Source organism: Eschrichtius robustus, chromosome 4, assembly GCF_028021215.1.
Source record: "Eschrichtius robustus isolate mEscRob2 chromosome 4, mEscRob2.pri, whole genome shotgun sequence".
Lineage (NCBI taxonomy): Eukaryota > Metazoa > Chordata > Mammalia > Artiodactyla > Eschrichtiidae > Eschrichtius > Eschrichtius robustus.
This window is the reverse complement of record NC_090827.1, coordinates 125,371,067-125,397,457: the sequence shown is the minus strand read 5'-3', so window position 1 is coordinate 125,397,457 and position 26,391 is coordinate 125,371,067. Positions and strand designations below refer to the sequence as shown.

At 38.3% G+C, this 26,391-nt stretch overlaps 1 protein-coding gene and 1 pseudogene across 9 annotated transcripts in view; both read right to left on the bottom strand.

The window, feature by feature from the left end:
* The window catches only part of ANK2 (ankyrin 2), a 347,463-nt gene that overhangs the window by 182,648 nt on the left and 138,424 nt on the right, over window positions 1-26,391 (bottom strand). For all 9 annotated transcript variants that reach the window (XM_068543335.1, XM_068543343.1, XM_068543341.1 and 6 more), the window contains exon 3: window positions 1,447-1,545. In XM_068543335.1, coding sequence (XP_068399436.1) covers window positions 1,447-1,545 — 99 coding nt within the window. The remainder of the gene's footprint in view (window positions 1-1,446; window positions 1,546-26,391) is intronic.
* On the bottom strand, window positions 6,433-7,852 carry LOC137764446 (RNA-binding protein 42 pseudogene; annotated as a pseudogene).

Genomic DNA, 26,391 nt, shown 5'->3' with positions numbered 1-26,391 from the left:
TATACGTTCAAAGCCATAAATTTTGGACACTAGTTCTCTTTCTGCCACCTACTCACCGTGGGCCTTTATCCACTCGTACTATTTTGAAGGCTTAGTTGCCTTCTCTTTAAATGAGGAGATTTAATGAGATATTTTTCTGGATCTAAAATTCTACAATTGTAATCTGTGATTAAAAATGAACCTATATTTTAAAACATCAACAGAGTTTAAAGGAAAGGAAACAAACGCTAATAAACAGTTAAGCAAGAAAAAGTGATTGGTTTAATGAATATATTAATATGAGCAACTCAGGGGAAGCAAATAATTTGATATATATTCAAACTGACATTCTTAAATATTTGTTGAACATTTATCTCATGTTGTCAAGAGAAATGTTTATTCTCTCTTTAAAGTAAGCAATTTCTTACAAAGCAAACTTATATTTTAACATCTTTGGAACTGCCAAAGAGTTTTTTGTTTGTTTTTGTTTTTAAGTTTCCACTAGAACTGCTGTACACTATACTGTGAGCAGGGTCAGTCTACATTTTGGCAATTATGTATGAGGTGTTGGAAACCCAGGTTAACTGGCCATATCCCTAATTTACTCCAGCACTCTGTCTATCCCTGATTAGACTAATGACCCAGCTGGGGGTTTGAGTGCCTGCCAACTCTCTCCGCATCTCCCACGACCAAACCATCACACTGCAGCCCTGGTTAAATGGCGTGATTCTGATTGGCTACTGTTTTTTTTCCAAATTAAAATTTCACCTTCTAAAGACAAAGATTTGTCACCACTGATATTTTTTTAAAACACCTGTTGTTCCTGAAATGATCCCCCAAAGACAAGGTTCAAATATATTTAACCAAAAGCAGTATCAACAAGGAAGTAACAGGTTGTAGTACACCAAGCATCTTGTAAATTCCTTTAAAAATGAGTCATATTTCTTTACAAACACATGTTACAGTGACAAAATCTAATTTTACCCTAATAATTCAATCCATGATCCCAAAATCTCTTTTCCATTAGAGTATAAAGGATCTGTATATTCTCTTACCAAGTTAAATGAATACATTAAAAGATATAACAACTGAATGAAAGCATGAAAATTACTTGTTCATTTCCATTGAGAAGTTTACTACATCAATTATTTCAAAAAATGAATAAACCTTGGGAAAATAGGTGCTTTTGTCTACAGAGGATTATATTAGTCTAGTCTCTCTGTGAATCAAAGGAAAAAAGATAGAATACTAGAAACTAGAGATACAGAATTCTTCAGTCTCTGATAAGTCCCTAAACGAAACCATTCAAACTCTGCAAAGTTTAATGGACAGAGTTTCAGTTTCAGTTCTGCATTGTTAAGAATCTTTGGTGTTCCAGCAAACCTCTGAAATGTATAGCCCGGGAAAAGAAGCTTTAAATCATTTCCTCTTTTCCAAGGAAATAAATCCTACTAGCATAAACATTACCTTAGTGGCAGAATCCACAGCGGACCCTCTTCCCAGCAGCTCGTGAACCAGCCCCACGTGGCCTTCCTTGGCAGCCAGATGGAGAGCGTTGAGTCCATTCTGAGAAGAGAAACAAACAAGGCCTCAGAAGTGGAGTAATGATGAGGCAGACAGTTGCTGATCTTATGCAAGTATATAACCCAGAAGATAGACAGACTCTGATCCCCTCATTTTCTCTTTCTTTTTGCATTAGCTTGAAGCGATTAATTTCAGAGAGACTAATTTCCAGTGATTTTGATTCAGAGAGAAAAAGAGGTAAATATTCATTAGAAATGTGGATCTTCAACTTCATTTCAACAAACTTTCTTTTTAGACTAAGAAATACCTAAATACTTTTCCAATGAGGAAAGAAAAAGAGCAACTCTGTATCATTTGTTGTGCCAGCCAGAAATAAAATTCTGTATAGTTTCTAGAACATAAAGAGCTTTAAATAAATCTTACTTTTTTAACAAATGGGAGAGAAATGTCCTCTTCATAAAAAGTAATTACAGTGTCATAAGACAAATTCTAAGGTAACACAACTTTGTAAGGACAACATTGTACTTAAAAAAACATTTAGCACTATGTCACTAATTTGTCTTGAGGGTTTTTTTCAAAAATTTATCTTATAATCTATGATAGTACTGTAATATCTGGTTCCAATCTATCTAAATTCCTGAAAAATTCATTACTCACCATAGCATTGAAAAAACTCTTTGAAAATTTCACTAAATATGGTATCTACATATATTATACTGACAAAGTGTGAAAGCAGATCTTGTCATACATATAGGAAGAACCAAATACAAGTACAAATTGCTTCATGGCAGATTTCCTATTTGTGGTCATTGTATATCTTATACTTAATGATTTTCTTATGAAAAGTATTCAGGCTTTTATATGTGACTCAAAAATAAAGTAATATTTGTTTTTCTTCTTTGCAAAACATGGTCCTGGTTTGTCACCAACATTTAACTTTGAGTAGCTGACAAAGTTGTATTCGCTACTATTAATACATTCATGTCATGGTTTCCATATATTTACTGGCACAAAATGATAAGAATTAAATTTATTATTATCATTTATTAAATTAAATTTTGAAATTTATGATTATGTATATTCCTAGAAAATTTAACAAATGAATTGACAATATAATAAAAACTTGAAAAATATGAAGTTTTATGACCCCTGGTTTCTACTAGTATGCAAATGATGTTAATGGTGTTGACTGTACACAAATGATTCCGCAAAGAAAATTAATTTCACTCCCTTTACCAGACCAAGGAAAGCATTATACTTTAAAGTTGTTTTCTGAGTTAATTACTCAACACGCAGTCTCCTTAGCAAAAGGATGTATTTGATTTAAACAGAGGTAATCTATTTCACGAACAGTAAACTCATTCTAACAAATAAAGAAGGGAAAGCAGTATGTCCATTGGGTAGGAATTTTTAAGGAGCTAATTAAGCCTGATGATAGTTAAGAGCCTCTAACTTTCCCGATATCTTTTTACTTTATATATTCTTCAGCATGACATTTATTGATATTCCTAAGTTGTTTACAGGAAGAAATCTTTTACTCTGTATCATGAGCCATTGCTTAAATGTTTTGGAGAGTGGATCCATTCTTTCAGTCTGTAAGAATCAAATGTTCCAATCCTTGGGAATTTTTGAAATAGCCTAGCAAACTAATATTTAAATAATTTTGCATTTTAAGATGTTTCTTTTTTTTAAAGATGTTTCTTGTAAGAAGTTGCCTTTCCTTTTCCTCAATTCCTACCCTACACTGGCTTGAAAATGATCTCAACAGTGCATTCTGAATGTAAATTTCTATGACATTTAAAATAGAAAGGTTTGAGAATTAAGACTTTTTAAAGGTGTAAATTTTTATTTGATTACGTGAGTGACCAACTTTCTGAAGGTTAGAGCATTTACGATACTCTTCTCAATCTCCCCTCCGGGAGACATTACTCCCGTCACTACAGCATCAGCTCAGCTGAAAGCTTTAACTTGCTGTAGACCACGCTGTTAGAACACTAAACTTACTATGTTCATGTTTCAATAAATATTGACAAAAACTTTTTTAAAAGTTAACAAAGGTAACAAGACACTATCTCAAATAGAATATAGTTGACACAATCTAAAAACTTATGAAGTTCAAATATATATTTAAATTAAACAATTTCAGGAGACATTATTCTAAGGAGGACTCCAATGCCAAACTATTTATCTTAGTTTACTCCAGACTTTTCTTTTCATGAATTCAAAACGTAGCCAACCTCATTTTCACACACACAAAAACACAAACAGAAAACATTTAAATCTGCAGAACAGGATAGAACATTTTCTCAATAATTGGCCAGCTTTCTTCTCAATTAATTACAAGGCTGGGATCTAAATTAAAAGAATTTTATGAGGACAAAGTACCTTTTTGGGGGGGCACAAAGATCCTACTACAAATCACTGCAATATAGTTGCAATTCATTTAAAAAGTCATTAAGAATATGACTAAAATTTTTTATATGAGGGAATAGTTCAGAAACGAAATTGTGTATAATATGTAAATCGAATTCAGGATATACATATGTCTTCAAGATTTCTATAACACTAATACTACCGAAACTAGAGTGATTATAAAGACACAGATGATAATAGGTGAAATTCTAATTATAAATGTTGTAAACTCTTAAGCTGCCTTCTTTTAAAATACAATCAAATTGGGACTGCTATCATACCGTTGAATTCATGTCCTTCAGCTGTAGGAAACAGAAGACAAGCAACTTTCTTTAAGCTAATGTTTTGGTTTTAGAATTTCTAACCCAAAATATATTTAATTAGCAATTGAATATGTTGGGTAATTGTTATCAGAAAAAGCAACTCAGCAGCAACTGGACTTAACACCAAAATGTTTGATCTTGTGAATATGAGCTAACATATAAATTAATCATGTTTAAAATGGAAAGTGATAAATAAACATATTTAATAGTACAGCTCAGCTAACTATTTGAGAATGTATTTTGTAGTTAACCCATTTGGGTGAGTCCCTCAGGTCATGCTTCTAAAATCCAAATTTCCCATAGGAGCTACACTAACGCTCTTCAGCTTTCCACAGTCAATTACCAATACTGGCCCATATTCCAAAGGATGTTTTGTTGTTAGATATTTTTCACTTTGTTGGATGTGGGGTGGGAAGGAGGTAGACATGCAGAACTGGTCAGACTTTTTGTATTTAGGTTCAAATACAGGGCAGGACCTAGTATTTTCCCAGTAATGCCTCCCACACATATGGTGTTTGAGGCACATAGGTCCTTTTTTATATCAAAACAGAAGATATTGTCACTTTCTGCATTTATTAGAACACTCATGATGAGCTTACTGAGTTCTGGCCAAAAAGTGTTCTGAGGCAAACTCATATTTAACAGAAACATTAACTATTCATTCTCCTAGATTAATATCAGGGTAGACATTCAGTGAGATCACCAAAAAGCAACATACTCGGGCCATGTTATCTCTATTCCCTACAGAAATGGCTTCACGGAATCATAAAATGTTACTACGAATTTGGTTTTTACATAAGGCAGATACAAGCAATGTCCATTTGAGCAATATTTATGTCCTTGTGTCTATTTTAGATGGGTTATCTTGATGAGCTATTGTTGAGTTCAATAACAGGAAACATTTTAGTAATAGGAAAAGCCACTATGCTTATTCTCACTAATCTTTAATTAAGGAAAATTGCATAATTCAATGTGTTTGTCTTTTTTCACTAGTTTACAGGAAACACAGAATAAATTCAGTATCCATTGGAATTAAGTAACACACATCCTTATTCCTCTCATCTTTTTACTTGGTTTTGCTTTTGTCTTGTTTAGTTTCATTTTTAATAATATCAGAATTACAGTATACGAGTGAGTGTGTATATATTGAGTATATGTTGTGCCACCAATACTTCATGGCAAAAAAATTGTCAGTGATTTTGTATCTAAAACAGCACTATGCCAAGTGCTATTCTCACTTGGTTTGATGTATTCCCTACCTGATAGGATTTACAGACAGCAATTATACTTTGGTAAACAGAGTTGCTGATTCTAATTAGCTACTCAGTGACTCAAAATACTGACCAACACTTTGGAAAAAACTTAGAAAATTTTAAATGATTCAAAAATCAAAAACAAAATTTTAAGAGAAAAATTCAAGAATTAATTAAATCTGAAAAATAGTAGGCTAAGCAGTGAGTTAATATCCTCAGTATGTTTGAGAATAAAATCATTGGTATTATAATTCTGTTGAAGCAAACCTGGAGGAAAATAAATAAATTCACAGTAAAAAGAATTTAGATGAGCACTGGAAGAACATCCTTATCACTGAGTTAAAGAATATTGGAAATATTTCTTTTTAAGGTTTTAAAAGTTTAAATATTTCTCATTTGTATGTGATTGACTGAATGTGGGGATTTTCTTCCTTTTTCTTTCTTCCCTTCCTTTTTATCTTTTAATCCTTCTTCTTCTTCTACTACTTTTTTTTTTTTTTTTCTTTTTGAGACAGTGTGGTCAACTGCAGGAATAACATGGTGATGGGAATGATAAGAAATGCACAATAAAGATGTTTAAAAAAAAAAAAAAAAAAAAGAAATGCAATCTTCTCCTTGCTCCACTACTAACCAGAAGTGTGGATTTGGACAAATCACTTAACCTCTCTGTGGTCTAATGGTCTTATCTACAAATAATATTTATAATGATGACAATGAAAAACAATGATGACGATGGTAAAGAAATAAACATTCATGAGCGCCAGTTATGTGCCCATCATTGCTTTAGCCTTTTTTGGGGGGGTCGGGGCAGGGATGAACGTAAATTTATTGAAACTGGTTTTGGGGAGGATGGGTGAGTGGACAGTTATGGGTTTTCCAAAAAGAACTGTGGGTAGCAGCCAACGCCCAGCCAAGAGGGAGCGGGTGCTCAGCCACAGACCCTATCTCAGTCCCAATTTCTCCTCCTGCTTCTTGCACTCAAGGCCCAGGTTCCGGGCCTTCCACGTGCTCTTGCGCAGCTTGGTGGGGTGCGAGCCTACGTACTTCGCATTCATCTCAACGCATGGAGTGCATATAGTTGCTGGGGTCCTTAAAGCTGAAGAAGCTATAGCCCATGATCTTGCCAGTGCGCTTGTCGCAGATGCCCTTAGCCTTAAAGAAGCACGGGAAGGGGAAGGGGCTAAAGGTGAGTTCCAAGATGGCATCTCCATTTCATTGCCCAGATCCCGACAGAAGATTCGGAAACCATCTGCATCCCACTCCAGTAGGCTGGGGTCCTCCCAGCTGCTCCCAGCTGCCGGTGCGAACGCTGCGTCAATTTCTCTGGCTTTCCTTTCTTCTTGTCCTCACCCAGGGATTCTGGGATCTAGAGGGTCACAAGGCCAGGGCGAGGGGACAGGGGCCAGGAGCTAAGGAATGTGCGCTGGAGGCAGTAAGCCTGGCACACTACTTCCAGCAGGAGGGGCAGGGGCTCAGGCAAATCCATGGTCAGGGCCAGTGGTAGGTGGCCAGGGCCCAAAGACCAGGACCAGCTGGGGTGCTTCCTGCCCTCACAGCCACCAGCACCCTAGCCTCCTCCAGCCCAGCTGCTGCCACCACCACTGCCTCTTCCTTCTCTTCCAGAAGCAACCCCAGGCTGACGCCCAGCTCTCGGTATGCTGCTGGCTCTTCTAGGAGAGGCCTCAGAGCAGCCATGGAACCCAGGGAAGGGCTTCAGGACCCCGAGCCATTGGTGACAGCATTAGAGGTGGTCCAGGCAGAAAAGGGGGCCCATGAGGGCCTGGTGAGGGGGCAGCAGGGCCATGGGGTGAGGACTGCCTGCTGCAGAGTAAAGAGCAGAATGTGCTCTCTGTAGCAGGTGGGGGACTAGTGCTGGATACAGGAGAGAAGCCCTCTGTGGTGGGTGCCACAGCTGTTCATGGCAGGAACAGGGCTTCTCCAGCCTTTGGACTGTCCAGTTGAATCCAATCACGGGGGCCAAATGCACCTGGAAAGGAGGCACACCACAAAGGGAGGGTCACCCACCATGGGAGGAACCACTGTGGCCACGGTGGCTGCCCAGGTCTGGAGAGTCTGTTGGACCTGCTGGTATGTTGGTCGCTATCATTGGGCAGGCACAGGAACTGCTGGGAACTGCATCGCTTCTACCATGGGGACTGTGGGCACTGGGGTACAGCAGGCATAGCAGCTGGGATTCTGGTTACCAGAGCCCCAGAACTTCCTGCTCAAACGGGGCCGTCTCCGCCTCCATCTCTTCCAAGCTTTCCTTGCTGCCCTTGCCCGGGTGCTGGCACCAGGGCCCAGGACCACAGGTCCTCCTGCACCTGGGAATCGCAGGGCTGGCCCGCCACCTGCTATCATTACTGTGGCAGCATCCTGAATGGGGACGAACCAAAGCAGGCTACTACTGATAAGTCTTTGATATTGGCTTTATGGAAGTTAACGTGGATAAAAGAATATGAGCTTGAGTCATTTGAAACAATCAAGAAATATTCATTGAGCTGGCTTATTGTGAGCAAAATATTGATTGGGCTTATAGATCCATGAGTCCCAGGCAAGATATCACTTTGATCTATAATGTGTGGAATAATTCTATTTCTATATAATATCATTAAAATGACTAAATATACCATGTAGTTTAAAAATAAGATCTTAAGGCTACTTTGAAACAACTATGTGCACATTAATCAACCTTAAAGGACAGAGTTATCTTTTTTGTTTAGCACTTCTATTAAAATTTTATAAAGCAATATTATAACATTTTGTTTATAATCAAATTTTGCAGTAAGCTCTATTCTCCATTTCTCTTGATGATTCTATGAGATATTTTGCCCATTGACTGCTTTTCTATGATCATATAAAACTAGTGGATGAAACCCCAGGTAGAACCAATAAAAATTTTGTAGAACCATTTAAGCATTGGTTACATTTCTGGCACATATGGAAAATATATAGATTAGTCCATTTTTTAAAGTTGAGGAACAGATTCAAGAAGATACAGCTAAACATACATGAAACTTAAATGCTTGCATCAAAATCCATTAAACTGTTTTGGATCTTAGGACAAATCTGTAATTAATATAAACTTATCAGTTAATCAACAAGCATTTGCTAGTTACCCACCAAGTACTCAGCTCTAGGTGCTAGGTTCTAAGGGAGCACCAGTGACATAGTTTCTGTCCCCAGAGAGCTCCCCAAATATTTATTATTAAACAATTGAAAATCACCTCTGCGCTAGCATATACTCATCCATGATTTTTTCAAATCTTTGGCTATTCTACTTTGCAAATCTTACATGTTGAATTAAGGGTCCTCCAGTCTGTCAGAAAAGTACAACTAACTTAATATATAACTTCCTTAACCACATTAAAATTTAAATATTTGAAAGGAGGCAATTGCAAATATGAGTTCTTGAAAATATTAAAGGAAAAAGATGTAGGGCAAATGGATACATCAACGGGCAAATAATAAAGAAGAGAAAGTGAAATTTGTTCCCTAACCTCCACACCACCCCCACTCATAACGGGGCTCCTGTGTCAGAGATGCCCTAAATGAGGAGCTCTTTTCAAGAGGAACTACATGCCCACATATAGAGATACAAATAATTACGAAATGCTGTTTACAGTTTCACTCTGCCATTACCATAAATGACACTGGTGAAAGGAATCATCTATATAATGGGAGGAAAAAAGTCAAACTCAAAATGAAAATGACCTGTTTACATATTCCCAATCCAAATCCCACTCAGTATACTCATCCATAATCTATCTGCGCCTTTCCCACCTCTTTCATGGTGGCTGCTCTAAACTAAGAGTACTCACTATGATGGAATTAAGAAAGTATTTAGTTTTCATGAAGATGGGGAAAAGCAAAGCACGTGTCATCTTTTGTCAGTTGAACTGATCTTACTGGGTCTTTGATGTCCAAAGATTTCTGATTTAATATATAAATCAAACTATGGATGACCCAAGAGGAAACTTGTTTTATTAGTGAGTTATTCTCAAATCCTAGAGGCTTTCTTTTTAATTCCCAAATGATGACTATTTAAGGAGGATTTGCTAAGTCTTCATCAATTTAAAAATATTTACAATGAGGCTGGAAATTTGGTGGCTCATAGGTCATTTCATAGGGAAAAGTCTTAGAATAAGAGTGCTTCGAAGATACGACTTTATATAGTCTATTTCTGGATCTCCATTTCAACCATAGTGGAAGCCCATCTAGCGCTCCTGGCTGGTAGCTCCCTTTTCCCCTGTCTAGCCCCATCAAATGTTTCAATCATACAATCCCCCAAATACGGAGAATGACATTAAATATGATGGTGAGTTAGCCTGGGAGAAGAAAGAGCTATGAAAATTCTTCAAAATTTAACCAGGACCAAGAGGGATGAAAGATTATGAGAGCTGAGAAATAAATACTTAATGAATGAAAGAGAAGCTTAATGACATGGATATCATTATTACATTTTATATTTTACATATATCACATTATTATATTTTATAGATGAAGATACTAAAATTCTCAGAAGCCAAGTGATTTGCCTCAAAGATCCTTACCACCAAGAAGAGGAAGAGCAAACATTCAAACTTAGATCTGATTTCCAAACTCATGCTTTCAAAAAAGCTAAAATAATTAAGCTCCACACCAGTGTTTCAAACTGTAGGTCATCATGCACAAGTACATCATAAAATCTGTTTAATGGATTGCCAATCAGTGTATATTTCAAAACATGAAGTAGAGCAAAGAAAAATAGAGTGCACTGTGGATGGCAAGTGTTGATTTTGTTTTGGAGGGGTTTTTTTGGTGAAACTTTACATACACATACATGTGTACACACGTCTGCATGTGCATGTGCATGTTGTGTGCACCTGTGTGTGTGTGTGTGTGTGTGCACGCATGCTTCTCTAGATTACAAAAAAAAAAAAAAACTAAGGAAGTTTAGGCAAGACCCAAGACATGAGGGCCTCTTGGGGAAACAAGATGTTGTTTCAAACCAAATAAGTAAAAAAGCTGATGCTCACAAAGAGCATTCTAAGAGAGGAATGGTTTTTATGATATGCTTATTTGAATTTTATGAAATCAATAATTTTCATTTTAGATGAGTGCTGTGATGCAAATAAGATGAATAACGTTGGGACAAACAAGAATACTTCCTTTTGAAAATACTAGCAGAATCATGGTTAAACCACATCTACATCTGGAGTTCCAAGAGGGAGTGTGGTATAGTGGAGAACACACATGTTAGAGTTCCTATTCTGTCTCTCCATTACTAGCAATATAATTTAGTTTCTTCACTAGTAAAAGGGGAAGTTTCCACTCTGCTTTCTACAGATAGTTATTTAAAAGAGAATATAGAGGGGCGCCTTCAAGATGCTGAAGGAGTAAGATGTGGAGATCACCTTCCTCCCCACAAATACATCAGAAATACATCTACATGTGGAACAACTCCTACAGAACACCTACTGAATGCTGGCAGAAGAACCCAGACCTCCCAAAAGGCAAGAAAGTCCCCACGTACTGGGGTAGGGCAAAAGAAAAAAGAAAAAAATAGACACAAAACAATAGGGATGGGACCTGCACCTCTGGGAGGGAGCTGTGAAGGAGGAAAAGTTTCCACACACTAGGAAGCCCCTTCACTGGCTGGGACGGGGGATGGGCGGGGAGGGAACTTCGGACATGAAGGAGAGCGCAGCAATAGGGGTGCAGAGGGCAAAGCGGAGAGATTCCCGCACAGAGATCAGTGCGACCAGCACTCACCAGCCCGAGAGGCTTGTCTGCTCACCTGCCAGGGTTAAGCCCAGGGAGAGGACTGGGGTTGGCTGCGTGAACTAGCTGGAAGGGGGCTACTGTGCCACAGCTACCCAGGAGGGAGTCCAGGAAAAACTCTGGAACTGCCTAAGAGGCAAGAGACCATTGTTTCCTGGTGCGTGAGGAGAGGGGATTCAGAGCACCGCCTAAACGAGCTCTAGAGACGGGCGCGAGCCACACCTATTGGTGTGAAAACAAGAGACGGGCAGGCGTGAGATGCTAAGGCTGCTGCTGCTGCCACCAAGAAGCCTGTGTGCGAGCACAGGGCACTATCCACACCTCCCCTCCTGGGAGCCTGTGCAGCCCGCCACTGCCAGGGTCCCGTGATCCAGGGACAGCTTCCCAGGGAGAACACACAGTGAGCCTCATGCTGGTGCAACGTCACTCTGGCCTCTGCCACTGCAGGCTTGCCCCACATTCCATACCCCACCCTCCCTATGGCTTGAGTGAGCCAGAGCCCCCAAATCAGCCGCTCATTTAACCCCGTCCTGTCTGGGCGGGAACAGATGCCCTCAGGCGACCTACATGCAGAGGCGGGGCCAAATCTAAGGCTGAACCCCAGGAGCTGTGCGAACAAAGAAGAGAAAGGGAAATCTCTCCCAGCAGCCTCAGGAGCAGCGGATTAAATCTCCAAATCAACTTGATGTACCCTGCATCTGTGGAATACCTGAATAGACAACGAATCATCCCAAAATTGAGGCAGTGGACTTTGGTAGCAACTGTAGACTTCGGGTTTGCTTTCTGCATCTAATTTGTTTCTGGTTTTATGTTTATCTTAGTTTAGTATTTAGAGCTTATTATGATTGGTATATATATATATATATATATATATATATATATATATATTCTTTTTTCCTTTTTCTCTCTTTCTGAGTGTGTATGTGCATGCTTCTTTGAGTGATTTTGTCTGTATAGCTTTGCTTTTGCCATTTGTCCTAGGGTTCTGACTGTCCGTTTTTTGGTTTGTTTGTTTTTTTGTTTTTAGTATAGTTTTTAGACCTTGTAATCATTGGTGGATTTGTTTTCTAGTTTAGTTGCTCTCTTCTTTCTTTCTCTCTTTTCTTTTTTTATTAATTTTTAATTTTTTTATTTTTAATATTTTTTTCTATTTTAATATTTTCTTTCTTCTTTTCGTTCCTTTCTTTCTTTCTTTCTCTCTCTCTCTCTCACCCTTTCTCCCTCCCTCCCTCCCTCCCTTCCTTCCTTTTTCTCCCTTTTCTTCTGAGCCATGTGGCTGACAAGCTCTTGGTGTACTGGCCGGGTGTCAGGCCTGAGCCTCTGACGTGGGAGAGCCGAGTTCAGGACATTGGTCCACCAGAGACCTCCCGGCCCAATGTAATATCAAATAGTGAAAGCTCTCCCAGAGACCTTCATCTCAATGCTAGGACCCAGCTCCACTCAACGATGAGCAAGCTACAGTGCTGGATACCCTAAGCCAAACAACTAGCAAGACATGAACACAAACCCACCCATTAGCAGAGAGGTTGCCTAGAATCATAATAAGTTCACAGACACCCCAAAACACACCACCGGACGTGGTCCTGCCAACCAGAAAGATGAGATCCAGCCTCATCCACCAGAACACAGGCACCAGTCCCCTGCACCAGGAAGCCTACACAACCCACTGAACCAACCTTACCCACTGGGAGCAGACACCAAAAACAACGGGAACTACGAACCTGCAGCCTGCGAAAACGAGACCCCCAAACAAAGTAAGTTAAGCAAAATGAGAAGACAGAGAAATACACAGCAGATGAAGGAGCAAGGTAAAAACTCACCAGACCAAACAAATGAAGAGGAAATAGGCAGTCTACTTGAAAAAGAATTCAGAGTAATGATAGTAAAGATGATCCAAAATCTTGGAAATAGAATGGAGAAAATACAAGAAACGTTTAACAAGGACCTAGAAGACCTAAAAAGCAAACAAACAATGATGAACAACATAATAAATGAAATTAAAAATTCTCTAGAAGGAATCAATGCCAGAATAACTGAGGCAGAAGAACGGATAAGTGACCTGGAAGATAAAACAGTGGAAATAACTACCACAGAGCAGACTAAAGAAAAAAGAATGAAAAGAATTGAGGACAATCTCAGAGAGCTCTGGGACAACATTAAATTCACCAACATTCGAATTATAAGGGTCCCAGAAGAAAAAGAGAAAAAAAAAGGGACTGAGAAAATATTTGAAGAGATGATAGTTGAAAACTTCCCTAATATGGGTAAGGAAATAGTCAATCAAGTCCAGGAAGCGCAGAGATTCCCATACAGGATAAATCAAAGGAGAAACTTGCCAAGACACATATTAATCAAACTATCAAATACTAAATACAAAGAAAAAATATTAAAAGCAGCAAAGGAAAAGTAACAATTAACATACAAGGGAATCCCCATAAGGTTAACAGCTGATCTTTCACCAGAAACACTGCAAGCCAGAAGGGAGTGGCAGGACATATTTAAAGCGATGAAAGGGAAAAACCTACAACCAAGATTACTCTACCCAGCAAGGATCTCATTCAGATTTGACAGAGAAATTAAAACCTTTACAGACAAGCAAAAGCTAAGAGAAATCAGCACCAACAAACCAGCTCTACAACAAATGCCAAAGGAACTCTTCTAGGCAGGAAACACAAGACAAGGAAAAGACTTGCAATAACAAACCCAAAACAGTTAAGATAATGGTAATAGGAACATACATATCAATAACTACCTTAAATGTAAATGGATTAAATGCTCTAACTAAAAGATATAGACTGGCTGAATGGATACAAAAACCCGTATATATGCTATCTACAAGAGACTCACTTCAGACGTAGGGACACACAGACTGAAAGTGAGGGGATGGAAAAAGATATTCTATACAAATGGAAATCAAAAGAAAGCTGGAGTAGCAATTCTCATGTCAGACAAAATAGACTTTAAAATAAAGTCTATTACAAGACACAAAGAAGGACACTACATAATGATCAAGGGATCAATCCAAGAAGATATAACAATTGTAAATATTTATGCACCCAACATAGGAGCACCTCAATACATAAGGCAAATGCCAACAGCCATAAAAGGAGAAATTGACAGTAACGCAATTATAGTAGGGGACTTTAACACCTCACTTTCACCAATGGACAGATCATCCAAAATGAAAATAAATACGGAAACACAAGCTTTAAATGATACATTAAACAAGATGGATTTAATTGATATTTATAGCACATTCCAGCCAAAAACAACAGAATACACTTTCTTCTCAAGTGCTCATGGAACATTCTCCAGGATAGATCATATCTTGGGTCACAAATCAAGCCTTGGTAAATTTAAGAAAATTGAAATAATATCAAGTATCTTTTCTGACCACAACACTATGAGACTAGATATCAGTTACAGGAAAAAATCTGTAAAAATTACAAACACATGGTGGCTAAACAATACACTATTAAATAACCAAGAGATCACTGAAGAAATCAAAGTGGAAATCAAAAAATACCTAGAAACAAATGACAATGAAAACACGAAAACCCAAAACCTATGGGACGCAGCAAAAGCAGTTCTAAGTTATAGCAATACAATCCTACCTCAAGAAACAAGAAACATCTCAGATAAACAACTTAACCTTACACCTAAAGCAATTAGAGAAAGAAGAACAAAAAACCCCAAAGTTAGCAGAAGGAAAGAAATCATAAAGATCAGATCAGAAATAAATGAAAAAGAAATGAAGGAAATGGTAGCAAAGATCAATAAAACTAAAAGTTGGTTCTTTGAGAAGATAAACAAAACTAAAAAACCATTAGGCAGACTCATCAAGAAAAAAATGGAGAGGACTCAAATCAATAGAATTAGAAAGGAAAAAGGAGAAGTAACAACTGACACTGCAGATATACAAAGGATCATGAGAGATTACTACAAGCAACTATATGCCAATAAGATGGACAACCTGGAAGAAATGGACAAATTTTTAGAAAAGCACAACCTTCTGAGACTGAACCAGGAAGAAGTAGAAAATATGAACAGACCAATCACAAGCACTGAATTTGAAACAGTGATTAAAAATCTTCCAACAAACAAAAGCCCAGGACCAGATGGCTTCTCAGGCGAATTCAATCAAACATTTAGAGACGAGCTAACACCTATCCTTCTCAAACTCTTCCAAAATATAGCAGAGGGAGGAACACTCCCAAACTCATTCTACGAGGCCACCATCACCCTGATACCAAAACCAGACAAAGATGCCACAAAAAAAGAAAACTATAGGCCAATATCACTGATGAACACAGATGCAAAAATCCTCAACAAAATACTAGTAAACAGAATCCAACAGCATTAAAAGGATCATACCCCATGATCAAGTGGGGTTTACCCCAGAAATGCAAGGATTCTTCAATATATGCAAATAAATCAATGTGATAAACCATATTAACAAAGTGAAGGAGAAAAACCATATGATCATCTCAATAGATGCAAAAAAAGCTTTTGACAAAATTCAACACCCATTTATGATAAAAACTCTCCAGAAAGTAGGCATAGAGTGAACTTACCTCAACATAATAAAGGCCATATATGACAAACCCACAGCCAACATCATTCTCAATGGTGAAAAAATGAAACCATTTCCACTAAGATCAGGAACAAGACAAGGTTGCCCATTCTCACCACTATTATTCAACATAGTTTTGGAAGTTTTAGCCACAGCAACCAGAGAAGAAAAAGAAATAAAAGGAATCCAAAAATCAGAAAAGAAGAAATAAAACTGTCTCTATTTGCAGATGACATGATACTATACATAGAGAATTCCAAAGATGCTACCAAAAAACTACTAGAGCTAATCAATGAATTTGGTAAAGTAGCAGGATACAAAATTAATGCACATAAATCTCTTGCATTCCTATATACTAATGATGAAAAATCTGAAAGAGAAATTAAGGAAACACTCCCATTTACCACTGCAACAAAAAGAATAAAATACCTAGGAATCAACCTACCTAAGGAGACAAAAGACCTGTATGCAGAAAACTATAAGACACTGATGAAAGAAATTAAAGATGACGCAAACAGATGGAGAGATATACCATGTTCTTGGATTGGAAGAATCAACATTGTGAAAATGACTATACTACCCAAGGCAATCTACAGATTCAGTGCCATCCTTATAAAACTACCAATGCCATTTTTCACAGAACTAGGACAAAACATTTCAAAATACGTATGGAAACACAAAAGACCCCGAATAGCCAAAGCAATCTTGAGAAAGAAAAACAAATCTGGAGGAATCAGGCTCCCAGACTTCAGACTACACTACAAAGCTACAGTAATCAAGACAGTATGGTACTGGCACAAAAACAGAAATATAGATCAACGGAACAGGATAGAAAGCCCAGAGATAAACCCACACACATATGGTCACCTTATATTTGATAAAGGAGGCAAGAATATACAATGGAGCAAAGACAGCCTCTTCAATAAGTGGTGCTGGGAAAACTGGACAGCTACATAAAAAGAATGAACTTACAACACTCCCTAACACCATACACAAAAATAAACTCAAAATGTATTAAAGACCTAAATGTAAGGCCAGACACTATAAAACTCTTAGAGGAAAACATAGGCAGAACACTATGACATAAATCACAGCGAGATCCTTTTTGACCTACCTCCTAGAGAAATGGAAATAAAAACAAAAATAAATAAATGGGACTTAATGAAACTTAAAAGCTTTTTTGCACAGCAAAGGAAACCATAAACAAGATGAAAAGACAACCCTCAGAATGGGAGGAAATATCTGCAAACGAAGCAACTGACAAAGGATTAATCTCCAAAATATACAGCAGCCCATGCAGCTCAATATCAAAAAAACAAACAACCCAATCCAAAAATGGGCATAAGACCTAAATAGACATTTCTCCAAAGAAGATATACAAATTGCCAACAAACACATGAAACGATGGTCAACATCATTAATCATTAGAGAAATGCAAATCAAAACTACAATGAGGTCTCACCTCACAGCAGTCGGAATGGCCATCATCAAAAAATCTACAAACAATAAATGCTGGAGAGAGTGTGGAGTAAAGGGAACCCTCCTGCACCATTGGTGGGAATGCAAATTGGTGCAGCCACTATGGAGAACAGTATGGAGGTTCCTGAGAAAACTAAAAATAGAACTACCATACAACCCAGCAATCCCACTACTGGGCATATACCCTGAGGAAACCATAATTCCAAAAGAGTCATGTACCACAATGTTCATTGCAGCTCTACTTACAATAGCCAGGACATGCAAGCAACCTGAGTGTCCATCAACAGATGAATGGATAAAGAAGATGTGGCACATATATGCAATGGAATATTACTCAGCCATAAAAAGGAACAAAATTGAGTTATTTGTAGTGAGGTGGATGGACCTAGAGACTATCATACAGAGTGAAGTAAGTCAGAAAGAGAAAAACAAATACCGTATGCTAACACATATATATGGAATCTAAAAAAAATGGTTCTGAAGAACCTAGGGGCAGGACAGGAATAAAGACGCAGATGTAGAGAATGGACCTACAGACACAGGGAGGGGGAAGGGTAAGCTGGGATGAAGTGAGAGAGTGGCATGGACATATATACACTACCAAATGTAAAACAGATAGCTAGTGGGAAGCAGCCGCATAGCACAGGGAGATCAGCTTGGTGCTTTGTGTCCACCTAGAGGGGTGGGTTAGGGAGGGTGGGAGGGAGACGCAAGAGGGAGGAGATATGAGGATGTATGTATATGTATAGCTGATTCACACTATTCATATGTATAGCAGAAACTAACACACCTTTGTAAAGCAATTATACTCCAATAAAGATGTTAAAAATAAATAAATAAAAATATAAATAAAATAAAATGGCAAAAATGCCCAAAAAAAGAATATAAAGTAATGTATGTTTATGTTATTTGGACTCTTGCAAATGTAAGATATTATGATTTCCTGGTTAGATGCAGAAAGTAATAAATTCACACATATTCCTAATTCTTTGTTTTCTATCACAGAGATCTGATTAAAGATGATGAGCTGAATTGAGTGCTTTTTCTTTCATGGAAGGGGCCACAAGCAGATGGCACTCTGAAGTCAGAAGTCCATGTTGAGTTTCACTGGGCTAAAATCATGGTGTCAGCAGGCCTGCATTCCTTCCAGAGGTTCTAGGGTAGAACAGTTCTTTTTGCCTTTTCCAGCTTCTAGAGGCCACCTGCATTCCTTGGCTTGTGTCCTCTTCCTCCATGGTTAAAGCCCACAGAGGCATGTACAAATCACTCTTGAATTGAGTATTTTGGGTCTAACATATGATGCTTACCTGGGCTGGGGAAATTATTAAGTTAGACAGAAATGATTATTTTTAAATGTATTTTGAATTCTAATGAAACCTAAAAAGTAAATGGGAACCTAGCCTCTTAGTAGTCATCCTGTCAAAAATTCAAAAAGCTGTTATTTTACCACTGAGTTTTAACTCTCCTAAGTTAAATGTCATTTTCATGTGGTCTCATTTCTCTGGTTAAATTAATTTTATGAGAAATGATAGATAAATTATTTCTTTAGTATTTGACTTAACATGTGTTAAAGCAAGACATCTGACTTAACATGAAGCTCAAAGACAGAAAATTATTTGAGCTGCTTATTATAATAGTCATGGTTTAAAGAGATTTAGACATTAAAAGTCAGCAGCAAATTATTTAAATAAAACCTAAAACTTATTACAGTTTATTCTCATGTGTCAGGCTTAGATCTAAGCTTTTAATTGCATTAACTCATTTAACCCTGAATTGAACATTATGAGTTATGAACTACCTGGTGATTCTAGCTCAGAAACTGTATTCTTAACCCTTACAATTAAAACCAAAAAAACACTATGGGTTCTGCATTATAATTCTATTTTGCTTTCTTTAGACCTCAATTTTTCATTAACTCTTAATTGATATTTTTTAGAATAAAAATATCTCAACCTCTGATAATAAGTCAGTAGTTAAGGAGAAAAATTATTTCCTTTAGGCCTCTAGACTTACAATGTCTAAGAGTGTCAAAATTAGAAAGGAATTCTATGATGAATTCTAGATAGTTATAGTGTTATGTCCATGCCAAGCTTAGTTAGTTTTAATTTAACTTAAAACTGGAGGAAAGGGGTTATGTTTGGTTGATCCCATAAGTTACTTACAGTAGTAAAATTCTTTGGTTCTTAAATGACAAGTAATGAGAGTATAACTTCCAGAAGATTTAAAGAAAATATTCACTAGACGAAGTCTCATCTTTGTATATTTATCACTGACTCATTTAATATTTCAATCAACTCATCTTAAAAGAGGGCATTAAAAACATGGATCTTCTTCTGACATAGAATTTATCAAGATTGGCAAGCAGGGGAAGGAATGTATATCAGAATTAACCAGTAACTTTTTTTTAAATGAAACGAGAAAACTCCTCTAGTGGGGCAGCCTGAAGTGGATGTGCCTCCAGGGACCAAGGGTGAGATTGAAGTGAGAGAGGGAAAGAGTGGCAGGATCTCAAAGGGAAGGAAGCAAGACAGGAGCATGGAACCTAAAAAGGCTCCACACAGCTCATTCTAGCATGTGCTGTGTCCGCCTACTTCTAGTGAGGCACGAGAATGCTGTCCACAATATTAAACTCAGATAAAAACATGGCACAGAGTTTCAAATTAATGTAAACTAGAGAAAGCTTAAATTCAATAATTAATAATAACTGAATATCAATTATTCACCTAAACTTTTTTGTACATGTATTGTATGCCAAGCATTGTGCGAGGAACCAAGTCTACATTTCCAGGTACCCAAAAAAAAAATCTAGTATTGTTATTATATAATTAATAATTAATAATATCCCCCCTTTTTTACAAATTTAATTAAAAATAAGCCAAATTTGGCTTGCTGTGCTCTAAAAGAATATGGGAAGAGTGAGGAGGGAGCCATCAAACAAGAAAAGTTAGCTTATAGGAGTCTTCCAAGTACCACACCATCACTCTGCTTTCCATCATAATATTGGGTTGGCCAAAAAGTTCATTCAGGTTTTTCCAGACGATGTTATGGAAAAAACTTTTTGGCCAACCCAATAAAATGATTCCTGCGAATTGCATTCAGTATCAACTTCAGGTTTGTCTGCGATACACAAGCCAGCTTAGTCACTTTATCCTCTGAACAATCACAAAATTTGGTTCTTTTCACAATTGATTGTGTTTTGTGTCCTGTTTACCTTCCCAACAAGGCTTCTTATGAACAAAAGTCAAATCTATTCACCTTTGTAACCTCTACGCCTAATATAGTACCTAGCACAAGGTGAAGGATACTGCAGTAATATTCTTACAATGAATGAGCTAATGAATAGTATGGACCATGCAGAGGTTAACAGGATTTTGTTTAATTCATCCGGTCACTGTTCATTTTATCAGGAAATGTGGTCAGTGCACAGACAAGTCAGGTACAACTACGTCCACCTCTAGCCTTTAAACACAATCAGGAAAAGTGCACTCTCTGAGGCTGAAGCTGGTTAACATTAATGTGTATAAGAGCAAATTAGACCGTGAGAGAAGGATTTAATCTAAAGTGGCTTTCCTCAGCCTGGAATCCTTGGATGTGCTCTTGAGGATCTCAGAATTCTCTGAGAATTTTTTTAATCTGATATTTTCATTTAACTGCCAATCTTAAAAAAATTAATAGACATATATGCTAGATCATCTGGGTAAATCACATTTAATTAAATATCATCTAGTAATTTCTTGTTCTTGTGTTCTCGATTGATTCCAAGGGATCATTTAAAGGAACATGAATTTTAATGCAGGATTTCTGAAACTGAAGCATACAGATGTATTCTCAGGGTTCCCCAAAAAATCTCCTTCTCTAAGTAGAAGAAATACTACCTCAAGAGATGGTCTGTAAACATAACCTGATGAAACTTGGGTCTTTCCTTTCGGAAAGCAGAATAGATGCTTGAGGAGGCAAGACTAGAACCTTCCTAAGTATTAGAAGCTTTACTATGTCCCACAGAATTACAAGTTGTCTGAAAGGAATAATGACAATTTTGATTAAGTTGGAAGGAATAAACTTGTTAGAACTTATCCAGAATTTGTACATCCAGCTACTCTAGCTTGAGTAAAATCATCCATTGTGGCCAGCCCAACTTTTTGTTAATTAACTTCTCTCCAACTGCAACTGTCACAGCCATAATTTGGCCTCCTGAATGAGTGTGTGCAACACAGTGGGTTTTCTCACGTATCTCTTGAGCCCAAAGTAGTCTCCCTTTAAGGTAGAGGAGTATGTTGTGAAGATTACATACATAAAGTATGTAACACAGTGATAAGCATGTAGTAGGCATGCAATAAAGAAACTATTATTTGATATCATAGGTATTATTATTTCCCATTTCATGAATGGATTATTTGACTCAGAATAATTTAAGTGATTGGCTCAATGTCTGTGTTTATTCAATTATTCATTTATCAAATATTATGGAAACCTATTGTGTGCCAATCCTGGATCTTGTTCCTTCCAGCAAAGTGCCCTTTTCACTAAACAACACTGAAGCTTAAATACTAGTTTATAAATCATTCTTTGTGACCTGGTTCATATAAGCTAGTAACTGTATTTAGATTGGTACACTTCATGGACCTTCCTTTTTAAACCCCTTAATTTTCCTGTGTTGTTGATGTTCCAAGTTCCCAGTTTGTGGATCTTGCATTCCTTTCTGTGTATTGCTAAATTGTTAGCTGTGAATGCAAATGGTTAATGAGAATCTAGTGTCTTCTTTAGAGACACAGAAATCTCACTAAAAGGAGTCATTAAAAAGGGCTGTAGAGACCGTCTCCAGTTTGAGGTCTAAATTAATAATTTCAAGGGAACTTGAATAACAGATCTCTTTTTTTTTTAACATCTTTATTGGAGTATAATTGATTTACAATGGTGTGTTAGTTTCTGCTTTATAACAAAGTGAATCAGTTATACATATACATATGTTCCCATATATCTTCCCTCTTGCGTCTCCCTCCCTCCCACTCTCTCTATCCCACCCCCCAGATCTCTTGATATAACTTCTGGTGGTTGCATTGGATGAGAAAATATATTCTCACCTCCCTGGTAAATTGCTTCTTTCTCATGCTACTTCCCTCTTCTGCCTCCCATGGGCACTATTGCTGTCTTCCCTCATTCCTTAAGGGAAATATCACATCACAGGTTCTCCAATAAACCTCTTTCCCAAGGTAAGTGGCATGCTTCTCTCACCCTCGCAGTGAGTCTGCATGCCCACTCAGGTGCAGGGTTTAATTTCAGACTGTCCCCTCTGCCCCCTCTACCCTGCACAAAGAAGTTTTCTTCTTTTCATTGATGGTAGCTTGTTTTTGTTTGTTTGTTTGTTTGTTTGTTTTTGGTGGTGGTAGCTAGGGGAATGAGGGTGTGGGGAGAGCCAGGGATGACCTCTTCCAAGGTGTGCCCTTATGAGCTTTTGTTCACCTGCACCCTGAAGACCTTTCATTTCTGCGGGAAGAGGCTGAAAAGAAACTGAGTGTAGGACTAAAACCAGTCGCCTACATCAGGTTATACGCATGTACATATACAGGCTCAGCAAGAGACGGGTAGCCCCTGATCATGTCCACCTCAACAGACAACCGCTTTTTCATATGGAGCTGCTGAATTATCTTCTCTTCTTCTGAATCTGAAGAAGGTATCATCTGAAAACAAGGTTTCCTTTTTTTCCTTCCTCCTTATTCCAGAAGAGAGAAGGCCTTTTAAAGACTAGAGATCCTAGGATTTGGGGTTACACCTTTATAATCAACAAAACACATACAAACACACACATGAAAGGAGAAGGAGAAATCTATGAGGGTAGGGAGGGATGGGAGAGGCTTGGGAAACTTCTAGAGAAGAAAGGAAAAAGACTGTTTAGAATAAGTGATCAGCAAACAAAGAGACTGTTAGACTATGAGTGGACAAAATCTCAGCTACTGCAAAGGGGCTGGTTGATTTTTAATGGCACAAAGAAAATAACCAAGCAGAAAAATGACTAAGCAAAAATGGCATCTACCTCTTACCTCACACACCACCTGTGTTTGGCTGTAGTGCATATCTGAAGAGCTGTATTGAATACGTGTTTGGATCAAGATCTTCCCTCTGTTGACCCTCCATAGCAGAAATCAAGGTGGGACTCCATAACTCTATGGGCTCCTGGCTAGACTCCCTGCTGCCTCTTATCTTTCTCCAGACAACTCTCACAATCTCACCATCACTATCTGGTTGGGACCATATGGACTAAACTTATCACACCCTGTATCCCTATTTGTGCCAGTCACCAGGTCAATCCTCAGCCCTCCAAATGCAACCCCTGTATGCCTTGCTATCCCCTTTTCTAACTGTGTCTCTGATCACGTCCCATGTCCTGAAACTCTCACACAATGTCCTCTAGAACACATAAATGTGGTTATTAGCAGCATCTCTGTGTCTTAAATCTTTTCTCTGAACATTCCTTTTAACCTTTCTGTTCTAAATGAAACCCGAAGCTACTGCTTCCCTGAAGTCTACTCAAGTGATAATATTTATCCCCTACACCCCAATTAACCACTGGACTCAGTGGAGCTATGCTAATGCTCCTTGCTCTTCATTGCTTTTCAAAACTATTTTTTCCTCATCCTTTTACATAAACCTCCAGATGCCATCAGCCTGTATGTTTTAGATCCCATCCTCATCTCTTGAAGATTTTAGCTTCTAATTCATTGTCTCCTTTTCCAACATATATGAAGGCGGTTTTTCCAGAACTCTACACATTCAGGTTCCTGACTTTTCTACCAATAATTTTTCCTTCTCTCTACCTCATCTACTCTTTCCACGGTCATTTCCAATGATATAATCTTCCTCCAAGATTTCAACTTCAAGCATCCGAGCCGTTAACTTCCATTTACCCTCCTGCCAATCTACTGACCCAAATCAAACAATCCTTCAGCCCCTGACACCTAGAGTCTGTTCACCTTTTCACTGTGTCCATTTCTTTCCTCACTCAGCCTAAATTTCATGCATAATCTTTATAATCATTTTAGTCATTCCCTTGTATGCATCTGCAGTTGGCTTGCCCTTCTCTGGCTGTACTATACATGCTTAGCTCAACCACAACCTCTGCAACTGATCCCATGTCTGAACGTGGCTGCAGAGATACACATACGTGCTCGCTTGTCATAATCCTTAAGTGGGCCCTTAACACTGCCTGGCAATCATACTCTGTTACCCTTAATCACTCTCTCTCCCACTCTCCTAGATGATTATTTCATATCTCCTGTCTCCTCAATCTCCAACACCTCCTCTCCCACCTTAGCTCTCTGCTGATGACATTCATATTTCACTAAAAACTAGAAGCAATTAAAAGAGAACTTCCATTCCACATCCAGCTCCCAGCACCACACCCACACTACTTCTTGGTCTTTTATCCCTAAACCCTTCTTTTTCCTGAACTATCCATGTTCTTAGCAAAGGCTGACTCCCCCACTTGCGCACCAGGTCCCATCCCCTCTCACCTACCCTAGGACACCATCCAGCAAGTCTAGCCTCTCTCTCATGCATCATTGATTTTTCCCTCCTCTGCTTTTTTTTTCCATTAATGAAACAAAAATGCTATAATTTATCTCATATTTTTTTAAAAAGCCTCTCTTGATCCTACCTCCTCTTCCAGCTACGTGCCCTGTTCTCTCCTTCCCATTACAGAAAGAGACCTTCCAGTAGTATCTGGTCTGCTCATTACCGACTGAATCAACTCCAGTCAGGCTTTCACCCCACCAGGCAACTGAAAATGCCTTTAACAAGTCATCAGCTACCACCACTTTACTACAGCATTTGTTCTGTTCCTGAGCTTATTTGATCAACAGCATTTTATAGAGTTGATCATTTCCTCCACCTGAAAATAACTCTTTCACTTGGCTTCTGAGAAACCGCACTCCAGGGTTTCTTGCCACTTCTCTGGGCACTCTTCCTCATTCTTCTTGCTGGCTCCTCCTCATCTTCCTGACCTCTAAGAGACGGAGTGTCCCAAGGCTCAGTCCTTGGACCTCTTCAATATTTCATAAATTTTTCACTCACTGTTTTGGTAACCTCGTCCAGTTTCCTGGTTTTACATAACATCTATAACACTGAATGCTCCAAATAATAGATCTCTGGCCAAAATCTCTCCTCTGAACGCCAGACGCATCTATCCAACTACATGCTCAATATCTTGGATATCAAATAGACAAATCAAATTTAACATGTTCTAAAGTGACCTTCTGATTATTCCCTCAAACCTGCTCAAACCACAGTCTTTCCCATCTCAGTTAATGAAACGTTAGCCCGCATTAGTCTTGCAACCCCAGCCTTCATCCCTGACTCCTCCCTTTTCCACTCATCCTACTTTCTGCCCGGCAATGATTCGCTGTTACACTTAATCACTCTCTCCCACTCTCCTAGATGATTATTTCACACCTTCTCTCTCCTCTCGCGTAATGAATCTTCCACCCTCATTATTCTCTTTGCGACCCCAGACTTCATCCCTGACTCCTCTTTTTTGCTCTTGGACTACATGAAATCCATCAACAAAACCTGTCAGCTCTATCTTCAAAATATATCCAGAATCCAACCACTTCTCACCATCTCTACTGCCTAGAAGCACCTCATCTCTCACTGAAAGTATGACAAAAGTGTAATACTCCTTTGTAAAGTGTAAAGTGTAATACTCCTTTGTAAAGTGTAATACTCCTTCTTGGTAAAGTATTTCAAAAGTGTTCCCTCCTTCTGCCCTTGCTCTCTTTCAGTCTAAGGGTGACTATTCAAACTTAAGTCACCTTATGTCCCTTCTCTGCTAAAAATTCTCTAATCACTTCTCTTCTCTCAGAATTAAAGCCAAAGTTCTTAAAATAGCCTACATGCTCTCTGGTGCTGCCTTGGGCTCTCCCTGGCCTCCTACTTCTCTTCCCCTCCCTCGTTCTACTCCAGCTACACTGGTTTCAAACACGCCAGGCATGCTCCCTCCTTGGGGCTTTCTCCCCGTCAAGCCTTCTTCTAAGACATACTCCCTCCAAACAGTGCAGGGCTTCCTTGTTCAATTCCTTCAGGTCTTCCTCTG